Source organism: Lynx rufus, unplaced genomic scaffold (assembly GCF_022079265.1).
Source record: "Lynx rufus isolate CCGP_SWC_20201006 ecotype Redwood Valley unplaced genomic scaffold, mLynRuf1.p SCAF_2, whole genome shotgun sequence".
Lineage (NCBI taxonomy): Eukaryota > Metazoa > Chordata > Mammalia > Carnivora > Felidae > Lynx > Lynx rufus.
In genome coordinates, this window is record NW_025814834.1 from 198,640,710 (window position 1) to 198,653,461 (window position 12,752).

A 12,752-nucleotide genomic window follows, 5' to 3' on the forward strand; every position below is an offset into this window, starting at 1 on the left:
TGGGCCACCTGTATCTTTTAGGGCCAGCCCGGTCTACCTGGAGTTCAAGGGCCCCCAGGACTGAAGGGCACCCAGGTAGGTGTGTGTACGGGGAGCCTGGGCTGCAGGTATGTGTGGTGAGGGTTGGGGGGGGGGGCATGGGCCTGGAGTGGGGAAGATCAGCCCCAGAGAAGGGAGAAGGTGGAGGTGCGGGGGTAAAGGAGAAGAGGCTGGGGAAGAGGCTATTGGGTGAGTGGGGAATCCCAAGGCAAGGTTTGTCCTTCTGTCTCTTCAGGGAGAGCCTGGACCTCCGGGAAGGGGAATCCAGGGGCCGCAGGTGAGTCTCTAGCCTTCCCTTGGCCTGCCTGCCCCCAGCCTCCCAACACTTCTATTAACCATCTGCCCCCTCCTATCTGTCCCCAAAGCTATGGGGCTCTGCCTGGCCTCCAGTGCTCAAGGGCACAGCTTTGGGAAGAAGAACTGGGCTGTAGCCCTGGCCTGTCATCACTCCTGCGGGGGACCTTGGCTTTGACCCCTGCCTCTCTGACCCTCACGGTCTTGCCGGGGAGCTCTCTTGAATTTGGGCTGGCAGATACCCCACCCCAGACCAGGTCTGCCAGTGGGGCAGGGCCTGTGGCCCAGTCTGTCTTTTCTAAATTGCAGGGGGAACCTGGAGTCCAGGGTTTGCCTGGCATTCAGGTACGTCTGCTTTTGGCCTAGAGGAGTCTGGCGGGGGAAGGGGCCACTTCGGGCCAGGGGTTAAGGAACTGTGCTTCCTTCTGTCTGCAGGGGCTTCCGGGACCTCGGGGACCACCTGGCCCCACCGGAGAGAAAGGTGCCAAGGTGAGCCTCTGCTTCGTAGGGCGCTAGACCTGCGGTGCTTCTGAGTGCCCTGGCAGGGGGGACGGGGACATGGGAGTGAGTGATGCCCAACGGTGGGCCACCCAACACCTGGTCTGATGCGTCTCACCTGCCCGACTGACGCCCTTAGCCTCTGTGCTCTCTCTTCTGCAGGGGTCTCCGGGGCTGAAAGGAGCTGCCGGGCCGATGGGGCCCCCTGGTGCCAGTGTCTCTGGGCCTCCGGTAAGGGTCCTGTCTGTGCTCTGTGCTGGAGGCCCTGTTGGGGCCGGGCTGGTGCTGCTGGGAAGAGGGCACAGGGCTGACTGACCGGGCCCCACAGCGTGGGGAAGGGGAGGAGAGAGGCCCAGCCTCCGAGAAGGAAAGCCACACTGTCTGGAGGGGAGGGCACCTGAATGACATCACTGATCACCACCATTTCTGGAGCAGTGACTGCGCTGAGGCCTTGTGCTGAGCTCTAAAGCAACAGAGGTTCACTTAAACCTCACAACAGCCCTGTAAGGGACTGGCTATCATTGTCCCCCGGAAGGCCAGAGAATGAGCAGGCAGAGTCAGGACTTGAACCCAGGTCTGTCTGACTCAAAGCCCGTATGTTAACTCACCCACCCCACTTCAAAGCCTGGTCCTTGGGGGCTCATCTAAATGGGTGCTGCCCCGTGGAGCTGTCCACAATGATAGAAATGTTCTATTCTGCTCTGCCCGAGAGGGTAGCCGGTAGCCACGTGGTTTTCAAGCCCTCGAAATGTGGCTAGTGTGACCGAGGAGTTAAATTTTACATTTCATTTCATTTCAATTCATTTAAATTTTAAATAAGCACATGCGGCTATTGGCTACCATACTGGCCAGCACAGATCTATCTAGAGCAACCTCATTACCCTCAAAGACCTCTCTATTCCTGTCCCACCCACGATTCCCATGTTTTATTTATTTATTTTTTTAATGCTTATTTATTTCTGAGAGAGAGAGAGAGAGAGAGAGAGAGAGTGAGCAGGGGAGGGGCAGAGAAAGAGGGAGACACAGAATTCGAGGCAGGATCCAGGCTCCGAGCTGTCAGCCCAGAGCCCGACGCGGGGCTCGAACTCACGAACCATGAGATCACGACCTGAGCCGAAGTCGGACGCTGAACTGACTGAGCCACCCAGGCGCCCCTCATTCCCATGTTTTAAAAGATGTGCCTATTGAACAAATTGCATAGATTAAGTAATAATAAATGCCTTTCCTTATTTTCATTCATCAAATACCTGTATAATAGTCAGCGTCTACTCCACATGAACCCACTAGAATTTTACGAGATGGTATAATTCTAGCCTAAATCAAAGCAGTGCTACCTTGCAGCCAGGCTGTGCCATGCCAGGTCGTGGGCAAGTGTGTAATTTCTCTTGGGTTTCTGGGAATGTTGAAAACAGCCCAGTGAAAGATATCTTTTCTGTGTTTATGGATCCCTAGAGAAATTCCAGTTCCGGTTTGGCAATATCACTGATGGGGTCCTCTTGAGGGTGCCCTGAAACCCAGAGGGGCCAGGGACTCGCCCACATCCATGCAACCAGTCTGTGTCGCCCAGACACAGGGTCCCTGGCTGTTCCAGGGAGCCCCTGGGTAAAGGCGGAGGTAAAAGTGAAGACAGTCCCGATTCTCGTGGAGTTGCGAGTCCCGTGTGTGAAGGTGGCATGTCCCACAGGAAGGCAGCCATCAGAATGCCCCTGAACAGCCAGGCAGACTTCTCCAGATCTTCTTCCCTCAGGCTGAACCCCAGCCGGGAGCCCCCCCCCCCTCCCAGCCCCACACACCGTGCAAGTTGTGTGACCTTAGGCCAGTGACAGCCTTTCAGAGTCTTCAAATCCTTGGTGATAAACTAAGGGCAGAAATTCCCATCTCCTGCTAAGTCAGCTGAGATGACCTTTGTGATGGAACGTGTGGCGAGCACTAAAGGGGGAGAGAGAGGGCGCCAGCAGGGACTTTGGGCCGCATATAGCTGGGTGCAGTGATTCTGGTGGGTCTATTACAAAGTTTCTTTAAACCTCAGTTTTCTCACCTGGAAAACAGAACGGTACCGTCCTGCAGGGATGGGAGTGGGGATCCCACTCTGTTCTCCGACAGGTGCTTGGCCCCGTGTCTGACCCCCCGAAGGTGCTCAGGAAATGCCAGTCTTTCTCCTTCTTTCTCTCCTTGTCTCCTACGCCAGAGTCCCCTCCTCTAGGACACAGGCACTGGGGTGCAGGCTTCTGCTTGTCCCATTGCCCTCCCCTGCCGGTGGGCCACATGGCTGGCTGCTGTCCTGGCTCACCACTGACCATGGGCTCTCTCCCCTCAGGGCCCTGATGGGCAGCAAGGACTTCCAGGAGCCAGAGGGATTCCAGTGAGTACAGTGCCTCAGGGCGGCAGGAAGCCCCAGCAGGTCTCGCCTCCACACCCCTCTCTACTCACCTCACTGTGTTTCTTCCCTGCAGGGTGAAAAGGGACCTCAGGGGGAGAAGGTAAGTCCCCAGGCCCTGTGGCCAATACCGTGGAGAAATTAACAACCCCTATAGCCCCCCACCCCACCCCCGGGGGAATGTATGCACCCGGTGGTGGACTCGAAGACAGGAGCTGAGGAGTTATTTTGGTCTCCTTGCTACTATTCCAACAGGAATAACAGTAGCGCTTAGAACTTGAGGGCTGAGTGCTTTCCGTGGGGCAGGAACTCTGTATGCGTTCATCCATTCCATCCCCCTGATGGCCTATGTGTTTGGTGCTATGCTGCCCATTTTACAGATGAGGAGACTGAGGCTTGAGAACAGGGTGTCCAAGGGCACAGTCGTAAGAGGCAGATTCTGGATTTAAACCCTTTCTCTCCATCTTAGAGCCCGTGCTGCCTCCCGGATGTTGGTTTCCAGAAGGTCCCCCATCCTTGCCCCCCTTTGACAAAGGCTCTTATCTTTTCAGGGCGAGCCAGGGGAGTGCTCCTGCCCTTCTCGAGGGGACCCCATCTTCTCTGGCATGCCGGTAAGTGGTGCTGAGAGCTCTCCCCCCGGCCGGGGGGGAGAGGCCTGGCTTCCTGTGTTGGCTCAACATGCGAGGGCCCCGCAGGGCTTTGCGCCCCAGCCAGCTGCCTCCCCACGCAGCCCTGCGCTTGGTGTGAACGTTGCCTATAACCTCTCCCTTCTTTTGCGACCCCCACTCCCACCCAGGGTGCTCCGGGACTTTGGATGGGCAGCTCCTGGCAGCCGGGCCCGCAGGTGTGTGTCGCTTGTCTCCTCTGTGTCTCCACTTGCCCGCCAGCGCCCTGTGGCTTGCCCACCGTGATGCCGCTGCCCCCAGCGGTGGGGCAGAGCTTTCTTTTGGGTCTGATTGCTTCTCCTCTCCCTCAGGGTCCCCCGGGTGTTCCTGGACCCCCTGGACCCCCTGGAATGCCGGGGCTGCAGGTAAAGGGGGAGAAGAGAATGGGAGTTTGGGAGGCGCGGTGGCAGGGTGGCAGGGCTCGGGGTCTGTGTGGGCCCCTGAGTGGGCCGCATCTCCGCCCGACACCGACGCGTGCCATCCTCGCTCCTCTGTGTTCCTGCTCCCCAGTGCGGCATGGGGTGGGGGGGCGAGGCTCTGAGCCCTTAGCACGGGCTGTGGGCAGTCCTGGACCTTTCTTGAGCAGGGAATACCCTGCTCTGTGCTGACCCAGACACCCTATGGACACCCGGGCCAACCTCAGGCCTTGGTCAGCTGTCAGGAACCCAGGATCTGGGTCAAATAGTTCCGTACATCGTGTGAAGCTCCCCTGTTTTGGAACGGTGTCCAACATTCATTCATGCAACAAATCTTTTTGCACCTCTGCTGTTTTCCAGACACTATTTTAGATGCTGGTGCTATAGCAGTGGGCAAAAATAAAAACCCCTCCCCTTTTAGAGTGTGCATTCTAGTAAGAGACACAGACAATAAGCAAGATAAAAATAAAACACAACATAGCATGTTAAAAGAGCGGTATGTGCTAAGGAGAAAGATAAAGCAGGGAGTGGGGTCAGAAAATGGGAGGAGGGCAAGGAAGATGTTGGAGAGGCGTGTTGGAAGGCATCCAGACTGAGCGGAAATGAGCGAGGGAGAGTGTTCCTGACAGCGGAGAGCAGCAGGTGCAAAGGCTCGGAGGCGGGACTGTGCCTGACAATCGCGTGGAGGCCAGAGACAGTGAGGGGAGAGCAGTGGGAGGGGAGATCCGCGTGGCACTGCGATGAGAGCGTGCATTCCAGAGCCAATGAACCTGACCTTGAAAGCCAGCCCTGCTCTGTGCTAGTTGTGGTGTGATGCTGGGCAAATTCCTTACCCTCTCTGTGTCTCAGTTCCGTCATCTGTTAAGTGGAGATAATTACCGCAAGTACCTCATGGGGCTTTTGTGAACGTGAAGCAAGTTAATGCACGCGAAATGTGTGGGACCATATGTCCTAGCACATAGTAAATGCTTAGAAGGCATTAGCCATCATTAGGACCATGACTTCTATTATTTTACGTCCGTAGTCTCGTTCGTTTGAGTCTTACATCAACTCCAACAGGCAAGTGGTGTTATCCCCAAGTCGCAGCGAGGCAAACAGGCTCCAAGAGGTGAAATATCTTGTCTGAGGTCATCCAGCTAGGAACCGGCCGCGCTGGACAGGGCTTCCCAGGACAGAACATTTGCTTCCCCCTGCCGCTGCCCCGCAGGACGGTTCCCCAAGGGTTTGCACACCAGGTCACGTTTCCTGAAGGTCCTAGGCTTCTGCAGGTCTGGCCCCCAGCTCCTGAGGATGCAGAGCAGAATCCCATGGAAGCTTCTTACAAACGACTCCCCCTGCCCTGGAGATTTTATACATCCCCCGCTGCCACCCTGGGGTGAGAATCTGTTCTGGTGAGTCCCCATGGCTGATGGGAGTCTCTGCCGGGATCCAATTTTCTCTGTCTCATCAAGAGCTCAGCACCAGAGCCAACTCTCAGTCCCCCACGGGCCAGCCACACATTTGCCAAGTGTCCCCGCATCCTGCGGCACCACCAGGAAACAGGAATCTGTCCGCAGGGGTCTTTTGCAGTTTGCTTGGGGAAGCATGAGAGTCATTTCAAAGTGACCCATTAACACGCTGATGGAGTGTGAACCCTGCCAAGCCACGCTGGGGGAACAAGGCAGAAAGAGTGACTGCAGAGTCTGGTCCCAGGCACCGGAGTCCTCGTCTGGTGCCAGTGCCGTAGACCAAGCCAAGCTGCCACTAATAGGCACCTGCCCCGTGCCAGGCAAGGTGCAAGTCTTCCTGGCCAGGTTGGCCCTGCAGCCCTTTCAGGGAAGGGAGGCCCGGCAGCTCCTGTCTTCAGGCCCAGAAGCGGGCCCAGAGATAGACAGCATGTATTTGCCCAACTAATGTAATCCCACGTAATCCCCATCCGTTTCCCAGCGGGGGAAACTGAGGCAGGGAGGTCAAGCAATGTGCCAGAGGCCATACAGTTAGTAGCTAGTGAGTGCGTAGCTTCTGGCTTCTAACAGTAGGACAACAGGTGGGACATTTGGTTCCAGGAGGGCAAGGAAAGAAAATCACCAAGTATCCGGCTTGAAGTAACACACGGGCAGTGGGGAGGGGAGCAGGGGTGAATGATTTAGGTGCATAATGATCACGAATGGGTTCGAGGTGTTTTCCCCGCGCCAGGCCCTGTCCTAAGCACATGACCCTGGTAACTCACTCAGGACGCAGAACGAGTGGCACAGGGGTTGCCGGAGGTAGGCCGACCCCAGTCTGCCTCGGGCCTCACTAGAGCCTGGGCTGAAATAGGGCGGGCTCGCCGGGGAAGGCGGTGCATTCTGTCACCGGAAGCCGGGACTTGAAGGCAGGCCAGCTCTCAGGACGGGCCAAGGAAATCCCGGTGTGGGGAGAGCAGGGCGAGCAGCAGTGCGTTCACTCGACACGTATTTAATGCATGCCTCCTCTGTGCCGGGCGGGCACTGGGGATTGAAAAGGGAACATTCTCCTGGCCTCCACGGGGTATTTAATATGCAAATGTGCACCGCGAGCCTGCAGGGGCGACAGGGAGTCTGGGCGGCAAACCTCTCGTGTGAGCTCCTTTATGCCTCACCAGAAACTGTCCCTGTGTCGCAGCTAAGGAAACTGAGGCACAGAGATTTCCTTTTTCCAAGTAGCCCTCCAGAAATTACCCAGGTGGTTTTGGGGTTCACACCAACTGGCTCCCAAGCCTCCACCTTGCTGTGTTCCAGGGAATGTCTTTTGAGGAAGGTGCTGGAATCACGCTTAAGGGAGGGGTTGAGGCCAGTGGTCCTGACTCTGAGCCTCACCTCTGCATTTTGCTCGTCTTGTGGCCTTTGGCAAGTTACTTGCCCTCTCTGAATTCGTTGCTCTGGTTCCAAGTTGGAGGTGATAGCACCTAGCTGGCCAGGAAGACCGTGATTAAGGAGAATACAGAGGACACGTGTGCAAGAAAGAAACGCCGTTACTTACTGTGCAGAAGCCCCTTTGCCTGATTTCTGATGCCCCTCTAACATGTAGGAAAAACTCCCATCGGACTGGTTTTGGGGGTCACCCTTCTGGGCCTCCTCGGCTCTCCCTGCGAACAGTCTGGAGGTTTTGAGCTAAGAGTGGGTGCCAGCCTTATGCCAGCCAGGCCCCCGGTTCTGCGGGAAGAGAAGAGGCAGCGGGGGTGGCGGGCACGAAGCAGGGTGGCCCTCGGGCTCAAAAGAAGAGCCCGCTCACTCGTGTCTCTTCTTGGCTGCAGGGAGTGCCTGGAAACACCGGTTTGCCCGGACAGCCTGGGCTAACGGCCGAACTGGTAGGTCCCAGCCAGGCGTCACTGGGCAGCCCCCTCCCTGCCCTTCCCTGCCCCTCCCGGGGCTGACTTGTCATGCCAGCTCCCTTAGATGCAGGGGGACCCTCTTCTCTCCCTTGTGCCAGGCAGGGGGAAGCCGGGGTGGCACGGGGCTTCCCAAGGTTCTACCTGATCCCATAAGTCTCCATCCCCCTTCCCCACACCTGCCTGAGCCCTGGAGCCCTCCTGTCTCCTCTCTTGCAGGGATCCTTACCAATTGAACAGCACCTCCTTAAGGTAAGAGGGTAGGCGGGGAGGGGTAGGAATTGGCAGGGAAGTCTCCTGAGGGGATTATCGTAGGAAGTCTCAGCACAGCACAGGGGAGCTACAGACGGAGCTGTTTGTGGGGAATGTGCATTCCAAGCACCCGTCTCCGAGGGCCTAGCACGGCGCCTGGCTGCTGCCAGACCCTCCATTTTACCTGCTGGATGAGTGCGTGAAGGAATCCCGCGAAGGTACCCACGTGATGGATGTTGTGGGTAGTTCCTGCCGCAAAGCCTGCCCACAGGAGCCACCAGTGAGGCCCTGTGCCACCCTGGTCATACCGGGGCAGGGTCCAGCAGCTTCTAGAGCACAGCAGGAGGGTGCAAGTGCAGTTATAAGGGTCATCAGGCAGCGAGCTGCAAAGGTCGCATATGTTTGGACGGGACTGGGTTGAGGGCCTGGAAGAAGGCTTCAGCTGTCCTCTGGTCAATGCAGAAAGAATTCAGGGAGGTGATGGGATTTCAGGAACAATTCCAGTGGCACAAGAGAGGGGACTTGGGGTCCTGGCAGGGTTGGCCTGTGCCAGGCCATCAGGATCTCACTGGGGGCTCTGGCCGGGCCTCCCAAGCTGGGCTGGACCGAGGGTGACGCGGGCCTCCCTCGCTCAGTCACCTGTGGAGATGAGGGCTGGTCTCTTTTCTCCTCCAGCCCAGCAACTTCTGGGGCCCCTCCCTTCTAGCACTGACTACCCAGTGCCCTGGACCTCCCACTTCCCCCCGTGGGTCCTGGTCAGGCCACAGCATGAGGACTGCCTGGCCGGCCCTTGCTCTGGACAGCAGATGTCTCCAGAAGCAGCTTGCAGTTAACCTCCTGAGAGGTTAACTCAGGTTAACCTCCTGACAGCAGCTATAGGTTGATCACAGGGGAGTGTGGCAGCGAAACCCCAGTTCTTCTCCCTTAGGCTCCTGGCAAGCCCAGCGTTCCCCCAAGTCCTGCCCCCCGGGCAAGTGATTGCGCGACTCTGTGTAACATGTCACCTGACGGCTTCTTAGTCAACGTGCTCTGTGGAGGACCCCAAACCGGAACCGTGTGTGGTCTGGAGAAGGGCTCAGATGCCACCCCGGAGGAAACCCGGGCCCGTGGACAGAGTGCCAGCTCTGGCCTCAGCACAGCAATGCCCAGTACAGGCTCCCACTTACCTGAGACAAGTCACACTGTCTCTTTGAGCATCGGCTTTCTCATCTCCGGAATGCTTATAAGATTACCTGCCTCATTGCACTGTCAGGGTTGAATGTGATAATGTGCACAGGCCTATTCCGATGGCTGGCATCACGGGCGCTGAGTCAGTGACAACCATCATCCCCGGGCTTTGCAGCGAACAGTGAAGGTGGAGCGGGGGGCTCCTGACGACGGGTCCAGGGACACCCCCCCCCAGGGGTGGGCGAACTGGGGAGCCCGTGCCAGGCGGGATCTGCTGGGGCAGGAGGGCAGACCCCATCCCGCGGGGCGTCTGCAGAGGGCCTGGCCCCTGCAGCCGCTCCTTTGCTCCCTTGGGCAGAGAGGCTGGTGTTCGGGGCCGGCCTTTTCAGCCTGAATCCTCACGGCGTGTCCTCACAGTGGGTGCAGGTTGCAGGAACAGCCGGGACAGATGGTCCCTCTGCGGGCCCCTCCGCCTCCTCCCACACGCCTGTCTGGAAAGTGGCTTTGGCTTGGCCCCACAGAGCTGCTTCCTGGAGAAAACTCAAAGCCAGTGTTGGGATTGGGTCCCCTGAGGATGGAACAGAGCCGCCACAGGGATGTGGCTGGGGAAAGAGAGAGTGTGGGCGGGGGGGTGGGGGACGACTGCCGGGCAGGGCGCCTTGGCTGAGTTCAGGGTGGGGTTCCCCCGTTCGGCCCGCCCTGGCCTTCTGGGACCCACGCCCCACTGCCCTCTCCTCTCTCTTGTCAGAGCCTCTGCGGGGACTGTGTCCAGGGGCGGACGGCCCACCCGGTGGCGCTCCTGGAAAAAGGGGAGAAGGGAGACCAGGGCATTCCCGGCGTGCCAGGCCTGGACAGCTGTGCCCGGGTAGGAGGCCGGGTTCAGGGGCGGCCTGGTGAGGGGAGAGCGCCCGGCCACCCCACCTGACGGAGGGTCTCCTGTTGTCCTCAGTGCTTCACAGAGCGGGAGCGCCCCAGAGCCGAGGAGGCCCGGGTGAGTGCACCCGTGCCCGCTTCCTGCCCGTGCCCCGGGCCCCACAGGGAGGGCCCTGGCCGCTCAGCTCACCGTCCCCATCCCACTCCAGGGAGACAACGGCGAGGGGGATCCTGGCTGTGCTGGAAGTCCTGGCCTGCCCGGTCCTCCAGGACTGCCCGGCCAGAGAGGAGAAGAGGTAGGACCAGGCCCTCATCTGGGCAGGGCCCCCAGGGGGCTGGCGTCTCCATGTAAGCGGCCCTCAGTTCCTAGGGGCAGTTTCATTCCTGCCAGATGTCCTCCTGGGCCCTCCGGTGGCTCCTTCAGGGGTCTCCGAGCGGCCCGTAGGACACCCTTCCGCCCCTGCCAGCCGCTTCCTCTGCCCGCAGCTCTTCTCCAGGGCTCGTCCCTTCCCCCCCCCCCCGACCCCCTCTGCTCAACTATCACTTTTGCAGGGAGACCTTCCCTGACCACCCTCTCAAAAAGCTGACCATGCCCCACACCGTCCCTAGAAACCCTAGTCCCCTTCATGCAGTGCACGTGTCACCCTCGGAATACCGTGTACTTCATTCGTTTAGGAACAGTCCACACGTATCCACTGAGCACGAGTCAGCCCCTGTTCTGTTTGTTCTTGCCTACCTCTCCCCTAGAGTTGTCAGTGCCACAAGGCAGGGATTTTTTATGTTCCTTTTATTGCTGTGTCCCCAGCACCTGGACTAGTGCCTGGGACATAATAGCTGCTCAGTAAGTGTGTGTTGGATGATTGAATGAACTGAACGAAAGGTTTAACGTCAGCTGAATGGCCCCGCTTTGAAATCTACCAGCCTCTGTTGACTCTGGCCGTGGTGAGCTGGGAGGAAGGCTGCAGAGACCCTGGGGCTCTGTGGTGGGGCCCGGGCCTCTCCGTCCATTTCCCTTGGCTTCCTTTGCAGGGTCCGCCTGGCATGAGGGGCTCCCCGGGTCCTCCAGGCCCTATTGTAAGTATCCGTGGTTTCCTGGCCCACTTGAGAAGCTCTCAAAGGGGTCACCACGCCCAGACACCATTCTACTGCCTTGTATCCGGGAAACTGGGCAGGGCAGAAAGAGGGGGATTCTGCTGCCCACTCCTTTCCCTCATCAGAGCATCTGTGGGGACTGTGGCCCCCCCACCATCGAATCCCCTGGAACTGGCCTGCTCCGTCCCACTTTGCCTGTGGTCCTGCTTAGGGGAGGCCCTCAAGGGCACACTCGTGTCTCCCTGTCCCCGTCCCCGCAGTGTCCTGCACCACGGACCCAGGCTGCCCTGGCATGAGCTTCTGGCTCATGGTCTCGGCTGCCAGGAAAGTGTATGGCAACCTGGCCAGATCTCTTCATGCCTCCGTGACACCAGTCACTACAGGGGCCAGCATCGCTGCATTGCTCTGTGGGGCCATCTCTAGGACAGGTCTACGAAGGCCAGACCAGGGATGTCTGGTGTCGCTATGGCAGGAAAATAGAAGTGGCCGGGAAAAGTCTGGAAGAACCGAAAATGCTTTCTTTGGAGAACAAGTGGCTGGTGGGAGCCACCTTAGAACCAGGGAGCCACCCGGCGGGGGGCCCGTGGAGGTCAGGTGGCAGGCATGATGGGCTTGCTCTCCAGCAAGGGTGTCCAGCTAGACTCGGGGGGACTCTGGGGGCTGTTTCTCATCTCTGCCGACGGCGGAGCCATTCTTCCTGGAGCCGAGGGGAGGAGCGGCTGCCTTCACTGAGTCTCTTTTCCAGCTGCCTTGGAAATATTCCTGTGACCTCCTCTCCCCATGACCCCCTGCCCCCGACTATGTCCAGGGTTACTGTGCTTGTGAGTTGTGACCTGCCTGTTTCTCCCACCAGGGCCCCCCAGGTTTTCCTGGTGCTGTTGGCTCCCCCGGATTGCCTGTAAGAACCTAGCGCTGCTCGACCTCCCCTTCCCCCCCGCCAGCCAGGTCTCTGTGGCTTTTGCTTGTGTCCCTTCCTGTTGAGGCCTTGCCCCTCCTCCATGTTTGTCTCCGTCCCCTGCAGGCACGTAACGACACAGGTTCCCCCCGAGGTCCCAGCGGCTTGGACATCCTCCCAAGTCTCTGACTCCTTTCCCTCTTCCCTTCTCCCCCTGCTCCTGCTTTCTTTCATCTTCTCTCTTCCACCCGCCTCCCCTGCAGTCTCCGTTTTCTCTCCCCTAGTCCCACGTCACTGCCCCCCCACCCCCCACCCCCAGGCCTGCTTTACCTTCTTATTTGAAGCCGGTGCCTCCAGGGGCCTCTTTACGCCTCCCTTCCCACTTCTGCCTCCTGCTTCTCCCACCTTTGCTGTTGGCTGAAGATTTGCTGGAAGTAGTTCTTGGGGCCCTGCCAGGCGCCTGGCACAGAGCCCGGCAGAGATGCCAAAGCTTTAGGGCTTCACATCGCAGGCTGGCACAGGTTGCCACCCCGCTGCTTGGCAGGGCCGTCCAGAGGCGCCCCGGGGATCCGAAGGCAGCCACGCTCGCACCTCGCCCAGCGTCCTAGAGGAAACTCTCAGCTTCCTCCTCTTCCTTTCCTCTCCCTTGGCTCCGGGCCCGGTCTGCTCCAAGGCTGGGCAGGTGACGCCAGCCGGTTGGGTTTCTGGGTGTCGTGGGGCCCTGCCCCTCTGTGCCCGGTGCGTTGGCCTGCCCCTCCCGCCAGGTGTCGTTAATTGCCCTGCCTCCGTCATCGTCACGAGTGTGTTTAAATCGTCCCCATCGTCACTGTTGCTCCCTCCTGGGTCACGGAAACTA

At 58.9% G+C, this 12,752-nt stretch overlaps 1 protein-coding gene across 1 annotated transcript in view; it reads left to right on the forward strand.

The window, feature by feature from the left end:
• COL16A1 (collagen type XVI alpha 1 chain) overlaps positions 1-12,752 on the forward strand; it is a 47,715-nt gene that overhangs the window by 17,624 nt on the left and 17,339 nt on the right. The window contains exons 32-48 of the mRNA XM_047084723.1: positions 22-75; positions 275-316; positions 643-678; positions 769-822; positions 994-1,062; positions 3,149-3,193; positions 3,285-3,311; positions 3,760-3,819; positions 4,005-4,052; positions 4,185-4,238; positions 7,543-7,596; positions 7,837-7,869; positions 9,785-9,901; positions 9,986-10,027; positions 10,119-10,205; positions 10,939-10,983; positions 11,855-11,899. Of these exons, the coding sequence (XP_046940679.1) occupies positions 22-75; positions 275-316; positions 643-678; positions 769-822; positions 994-1,062; positions 3,149-3,193; positions 3,285-3,311; positions 3,760-3,819; positions 4,005-4,052; positions 4,185-4,238; positions 7,543-7,596; positions 7,837-7,869; positions 9,785-9,901; positions 9,986-10,027; positions 10,119-10,205; positions 10,939-10,983; positions 11,855-11,899 (912 nt within the window). The remainder of the gene's footprint in view (positions 1-21; positions 76-274; positions 317-642; positions 679-768; positions 823-993; positions 1,063-3,148; positions 3,194-3,284; positions 3,312-3,759; positions 3,820-4,004; positions 4,053-4,184; positions 4,239-7,542; positions 7,597-7,836; positions 7,870-9,784; positions 9,902-9,985; positions 10,028-10,118; positions 10,206-10,938; positions 10,984-11,854; positions 11,900-12,752) is intronic.